The 7,396-nt window shown below is 40.8% G+C and overlaps 1 protein-coding gene across 4 annotated transcripts in view; it reads right to left on the bottom strand.

The window, feature by feature from the left end:
• PNPLA7 (patatin like phospholipase domain containing 7) overlaps window positions 1–7,396 on the bottom strand; it is a 269,446-nt gene that overhangs the window by 168,413 nt on the left and 93,637 nt on the right. For all 4 annotated transcript variants that reach the window (XM_014519499.2, XM_025203018.1, XM_014519500.2 and 1 more), the window contains one exon: window positions 7,192–7,396. In XM_014519499.2, the coding sequence (XP_014374985.1) occupies window positions 7,192–7,396 (205 nt within the window). The remainder of the gene's footprint in view (window positions 1–7,191) is intronic.

Raw genomic sequence — 7,396 nt, 5'->3', positions numbered from 1 at the left:
GGAAAGAGTCAACATGTTTTTTTTATAAAGGGGAGTCCTGCCTCACCAACTTGCTGGAGTTCTCTGATGGTGTCTACAAGCATGTGGCAAGGGAAAACCCACTGACATAATATATTTGTACTTCCAAAAAGCATTTGACGAGGTCCCTGAACAAAGGCTTTAAAAATTTTATTGCCATGGGATTGGAGGGAAGGTTCTTTTATGGACTGAGAGCTGGTTAAAAGACTGGAAGCAAAGTACGGGGTTAAATGGTCACCTTTCAGGAAGGAGGAAGATCAAAAGTGGGGTCCCTCAGGGATCTATGCTGGGCCCTATTTTGCTCAACATTTTCATCAATGACCTGGAAATGGAGGTTCACAGTGAAATCTCTAAATTGAGATGATACCAAATTATTCCAGGTAGTCAAATCCAAGCTGATGGAAAAGTACTGCAGAAAGATCTCCCCAAGTTAAGTAAGTGGGCAAAAAAAAAAAAGGCAGATGAACTTCAAATGTCAACAATTGTAAGGTAACACACCTGGGGAAAAATAATCTTAACTATACATACATGATGATGGGTTCTGAACTAGCTATTATGGCTCAGGAAAGAGACCTTGGAGTCCCTGTAGATAATTCTTTTAAAGTGTCAGCTCAGTGTGTAGCGGCAGCCAAAAAAGCCAATAAAACATTGGGCATCATTAAGAAGGGAACTAAAAACAAAACATCATGCCACTGTACAAATCCATGGTGCACCCACATCTTGAATACCATTTGTTCTGGCTCCCACATAACAAAAAGGGCATTGCAGAATTAGAAAAGGTACACAGAGGGCTAACAAAAATGATCAGGGACCTGGAGAAATTGCCATACCAGGAAAGACTAAAATGGCTAGGACCCTTCAGTTTGGAAAGGAGAAGGCTAGCAGGAGGATATGACAGAGATCTATACAATCATAAACAGTATGGATCAAGTGAACAGGGAACTATTGTTTATCAAGTCCCAGAACACTAGAACTAGGGAGCACCTGCTGAAATTAGTAGGTGACAGTTAAAACTAAAGAGGAAGTACTATTTTATATAATGTGTAGTTAACTTGTGGAATTTACTGCCACAGAACGGGGTGAAGACAGATAGCATAGCCAGATTAAAAATGGAATTGGATAAATTAATGCAATATTGTTATTATTAATTATTATTATTATTGTTGTTATTATATCTATTAATGGCTATTGAACAGAATGGTTGGAGAGGTTTCCTATGGCATCATTAAACAAGTAAATGGTGGATACCTGGAAAAGTACTGAATAGGAGGCTAGATCATTCTGGAGATACCTGGTTCAGTGTATTCCCTCTACAGCATCTACCACTGTCACTGTCAGAGATGGGCTAGACAGACCATTGGACTGACCCTGTATAGTACATCTTATGTTCTTACTGGACCTAGCCTTTATGATGTACAGAGAAAAAGTTCTATATAAAAGAAGTAGGTGGACATGTCAAGTCAGTCGTAGAACACAAGTCATCAGTTTTCAGGTCATATGGCTAGATGTGCCCATTGCTTCTTGTAAAGATTAAAGGTGACAATAACGGCCAGGGAATAAACAGAACCACTGAGAAGTTAACCTTCTAGTTATTGGAAGGACTTTGCTTCTAAACTATTTACAATGATACAGTCAAGGCAAAACCTTTCGCCAAAGGGTCTTTAGTGAACAAATTAGAATTACAACATGCCATAATAAAAGATAAGGCTCCAGCAATACTTTCATTCCCTCTCTCTTTCTACCTTCTGAGCTGAAGTTTTTCAGGGTTCACTTTTGTGCCGGGGGTCATTATTTTTGAAAATCCGACCAAAAAATATTAACAGTTTGGGGGACGAGTTTACACAAACATGCTTACTCAAAGTCCTTTCCTTTAGTTAATATTCTAATATAATAAAAACTTTAGTCTGTCTGTCTGTCCATCTGTAATGCTTTATTTGCACTCTGACTGGTTGTCTCGGCAGCCAATCAGTCCTCTGCACAGATAGGTGCACACAGCGGAGTGCCGCCATGCCAGCAAGGACTGAGGGGCTGGAGCGAGTCCACTAGCACTGGCCTCACACCCCACCCGCCTTGCTCCTTGGAGGCAGAGGGGGATGGACTGGGGATGGAGCGGGGGAGTGAGGCTAGCAGCGCTGGCCTCATGCCCCACAACCCCCCTCTCCCCCGGCCCTTCTCCTTGGAGGGGCACGAGGCCGGAGGCAGAGCAGCGGCACCACAGGGCGGTGGTGCTCTGTGCCTGCTCGCCCCCCCATTCATGACAGGCAATTTGCTAGTTTTAAAATATGTTTTGAACAGCTTTACAGGCAAAACAGCTGGCAGCAGGGGAACTGAAATCTGTTACAAAAATAACCTTGCCTGAAAAATAAATGACCGTTTTTCTGTGAAATTGGTACTGAAGTTGATCAAATGATGACGCTTCAAAATATATGTTTTATACCAGGTTTTTTTCCTCCCACAAATCTCAAACCTCAATATTCTGTCATGCTTGCTCTTGTGAGCAGAAGAGCACAGAATACTTACGTGATAATCTACAGAACAGTGAGATTCTACTACAATTCAGAAATGGACTTTTTATTACCAATTCAAATATGACCACATTGGTAAAACTAATCCACTAACTCCCTTCAAAGGGGCCAGCAGGTACACTGGAAATTTTAAGTGCATTTCAGTTGTGTCCTGAAGAACGATATGCCCAAATGCAAGTACATACAGACGCAATCATAAAAAAGGAAGAATATTAACAGAGTAAACAGCAGCTCCTGAACACCTGGATCTATGAATATTAATATTCTCTAATAGCTGATCTAAAATGCAAAAATGAAAATGCTTTCACGTGCTCTGGAAATGCTGCTCCTCCTGAAAGAGATGCATACAAATCCTAAATTTTTTTCAGAAGGATCCAAGTGACTTTTGGAATGGGGGCATAACTCCCTGAACATCAGTGAGTATTAAACTTTGACTTCAAGTGGCGGAAAAAGTTGAACGGCTTTGCTATGGTTTCTGAAGTCCCCAGGGGAGAATAAGGAATCATCTGGGGGTTTGAATATTGCCCAAATGTCATAATCAATATGTACCAGAATATAAACTTCTTTGCACAGTACAAGTAACAGCTGGAGGTGTTTGACAAGTTCTTTTTTCCACAGTTTTGTGGGTCTGTTTGTTCAGCATCCCCCTCAGCACCCTATCATATGATTTTGGTCATATTGGTAGAAGCAGCTGCTCCACTGTGCCTAGCAATACCATCTGGAAATTCACAGAGTGAGGAACATTTTTTGCCAGCTGTTTACTGCAAAGATAATGTTATGGGGAGGAGGACTCTAGATTTCCCAAGCAACTGACAGTGTCAACCATCAAGATAACTTTTAAGAAAGCTGTGGTATAAAGCCAAATTAGAGCAAACTACCAGCTACCTGACATGTTCTTCCACTGGGATGGGCTGATTTTGAGCAAAAGGGTCAGTACTAATACCAGCACAGCCAACATAGGCACTGGCAATTCAGAGCCCAAAAACAACAGCTGTATCTCTCCTTAGCAAACAAAAATTGCCTGGTTTGGAGAAGGGGAGGGCAAAGAACCGAATTTACAGCAATGTCTGAATTCAAAGCGGCCATACAAAGAAAACTCTTTACAAACATCCTGGGTTAAATGACAAAAAAAAAAAAAACCCTCAAAAAACCCAAAATCGGTTTTGCCTGTCACTTATTTCAATCTTGTCCTATGATATTTCCCATTCCCTCTTCAGCTCTGCACACTGTTTGGAGCAATGTCCAAGCTCATCCTTTACGGTATGTAGGTGTGTGGTAGGGTATGGGGGAGGCCAGACAATTCAGACCAAATGCTCACTTACTGTCATGAGTGACTAGTGCCTCCTGAATCTGGGGGGGCACCCGCAGAAGCCGCCGACCCTGCCAGGGGGGGCACCAGCCCTACCGGCAGCATCAGTTTCGGGCAGAGGGGACATGTGCCATCAGAGGAGACATGTGCACCCCTGTGCACCCCTACCAGTCGCCTATGCTTACTGTAACTGTCCTCTTCTCAGCACATCAGCTGCTTTAACATCTTTTTCAAACTAGTGAAAGCTCCTGAATGATTGAGCTCTTATTCCATTCAATTTACCATTTGGCCCTCAGAACCTTCTTCCATACAGACTTTTCTGTTGTGATCAGTATAATTAGATCCCCCCATTCTGTGAATACTAATCCCCATTTTGCATTTCTAAGTGACAAGCTGTTTGTGGTTCCTATTGGTACTGCTTGTCATTTCTCTGAAATCTTTACAGCTTCTATGGGGCTGTTAACACAGGGGACAAAAAAAAAAAAAAAAACAACAACTCACTGTGAATCAAAAGCAAGAAAAAGAAAGATTTTTCCCCTCCAGCAGCTAGGTTCCCCCTTCTGTCCCCACAGTCATCACTGATTTTGAGTCAGTCTCTGTACATGCCTAGCACCAAGAAACAAGAGCCAAATGTATTACACTACAGAAACTTGTTTTTTTGTAGGGATGCCTGGATTCTTAATCACTAGTTATGAAGGCTACAGCCCAGCTGTCTGGAAAAGGCTGGCACCGCCATGTCATTACTTTTTCTGGTGGCTCTAGTGTGACTGGCAGGGAAAGTAAAAAAAACACATAAAAACACATCATATTCCTTCTCCTTCCATATCATGTATCAAGAGACTCCAACCTGTATGACTTACAGAAGTAGAAAAAGTGACAGAGTCCTTCTACTCAGTGTTGCAGACATACACCTCTTGAAGACTCTTTGATGACAACTTGATTATATTATTCATCAAGACACCACAAGTTAGAGTGTAGCACCCTGTACTTAGCATATCAGTTTGGTGAAATTAAGAGGGCATTTAACAGAAAACTATATCATTAGTTTGTGTCACCCCTCAACTTAAATCTCCCTATTTAGAGATAGTTATTTAATAGCATCAAGTACCAGGCAAAAGCTCCTGGACCCAAAGTATCAGCAAGGGAAATTTAATCTACAGTCCAGAATCCAACTACTTCCAAATGCTAGGTTGCTGTTTTGCAATATTACACTTTTTACCTGATGGCAATCATGACCATGCTGTTTGTCTTTTACTTTCCAATGATAGACCTGGGCAGCTTTCACCTACTGCTAAGTGGCAATAAAATGGGATCACTGGGATTATGTGAGGACAAATGTATGTATGGAACCAGTCAATGATGAAGAGAAGGAAAGAGTTTCAAGGGAATTTTGATGGATTACAACAGCTTTTTCCTGGTTAGGGACATGGGAGCAAAATAGTAAGATCCTGAAATGTACAGGAATCCAAGACTGCACATAAGGAGGATTGTGTATCTAGGATTTAATGAAGGTGGAGAATTATAAATATACTTAGTTTTATATATTACTTTTCAACAACATCTCTCTTCACAACCAAACTGAAGGAGGAAAAAAAAACTGAGGAAGAACATGGTACCCCAAGACTTTCTCCTGAAGTATCGACTGACATGACAATAGGTGTGGTGGAAACAGCTGTAAGGAAAGAGCCGGGTTTTGGAAAAGACTGTGGTGAAAGGGTGCAGGTGATAATAGAACACAGTGAACTGATGTAAAAGCTGTTAGTGAGAGAGAGAGAGAGAGAGAAGAGAAGAGAAAAGAAGAAACAAGTTAAGATTGGTGCACAAGAGCTGATGGGCTGGAGACCTGTGAAGAGATGGTAGAGGGCAAATGGCTAGTGGAAAGTTAAGGAAAAGTTCAGAGAGAAGTTTCTCAACTCTTTGAGAGATCAGCAGAAGGAAACTTTGGCAAAGAAAAGACCAAGCTAGCAGGAGAGTCAACCCAGAGTTGACTAGCAAAAGAGGAAATGAAGCCAAAGGCAGGAGAAACGTATGGGTCAGGTGAGACATAAATGTGAAATATGAAGTTGCTAAGAAAAAAGAGGAGGACTGAGGAACAGAAAGAAATAAAATAAAGTGTCTACAGGAAATGCAGATAACAGATACCTGGTACAGGACAAGAAGGGAGTATCTATCTGATGGGCTAAAGTTTGAATAAGGAGAAGATGTTTAACAAAGGGGAGAGAACATACTGAATAAATCAGAGTACTATTTTATGAATATATGGTCCTTTGTCACCTGAGCTAGTGTTCAGTCACAAGCACCCCATCTCCAAAAAGAGACATTGCAAAAATAATAGCCTTGAGACAGGTCATGAAATTAATTAAAAACACAGAGAAATTAAAAAGATTAGGGTTTAGAAAGGAAATAAAAGAAATAGGGCCAAGATGTACAAAACAATGAACAGTCCTAAGAGCACAAGCCAGAAAAAAATCCTGCTTATCCTTATACTGCAATAACTAGGGGACATTCAATTACGAAATGAAAAAGCAGCTATTTTAAAGCTAATAAACAGATATATTTTATGAAGCACTGTGTATGAACTTACAGTTATAAAACCTCAATGACAAGATCACAGCACAATTCAAGAGGATTAAATGTTTATGTCGGAAAATTACACACAGAGTGATCTACAGTAGGTTAAGAAAACCCAAAAAACTATGGTATTTTTGCCATCGTGCTTTAAGGCACAAACCAACCACTAATAAATAGGGATCAGGAAGATATCTGCCTTATCTGTAGACAAAGCAGCACTCTTCATTTGACTTGACCTGTTGGTGTATGTGGGAACCATGTAAGGAGTGACTCTGTATCTCTCTGCAACTCACTGTAGCAAGTGTAGCTCATTAATTCCACTATGGTTAAAAAGAGAAAGAGGATGGCTCTCTGGTAAATAAGGAACTACAAAGATGCCGCTGCAAAGAAATACTTCAAACACCTAAACATGGGCAGAGGTTGACTTTTTCATTATTTGTATTACTGTAGCACCTAGGAATCCAACAAGATAAGCTCTGCACAAACATACAACAAGATGCTCATCATTGAGAGTGTTACAGTACTTTTTTCTTAAATTCTGTGAACTGCTCATTATAGGAAACAGGATGCTGTAACCTATAGTCTAATGCAACTTCTTAAGTTCCTCACACCTAGATCATCCTTTTGTCATATGTGTTCTAGCAATGCAGATAACACACACACACACACACACACACACACACACACACACACACTTTGCAAACACCAAAATGTATTCAGAATGTTGTAAAAAGCAAAATCAATACACTACTCCAAGGCAGGACTCACTCATAGAAATGGGATTTGGAAATGGACAGAAAGCTGCAATCTCGATTGGCCTTGATGGTGAAGATGAGAGGTTCCCCAGTAAGGACAGCTAGCTGGCCTACTACTTCCCCGGGATGAGTGATGAATAGACAAGTGTCTTCCTCAGAGTCTATCTTCCGCTGATACACATGAAGCATCCCTGAGATCACAAACCGGATATTAACAT

This window comes from Alligator sinensis, unplaced genomic scaffold (genome assembly GCF_000455745.1).
Source record: "Alligator sinensis unplaced genomic scaffold, ASM45574v1 scaffold235_1, whole genome shotgun sequence".
Taxonomy (NCBI): domain Eukaryota; kingdom Metazoa; phylum Chordata; order Crocodylia; family Alligatoridae; genus Alligator; species Alligator sinensis.
Note: the sequence above shows the minus strand (reverse complement) of the source record. Positions and strands in the feature narration are given on the sequence as shown.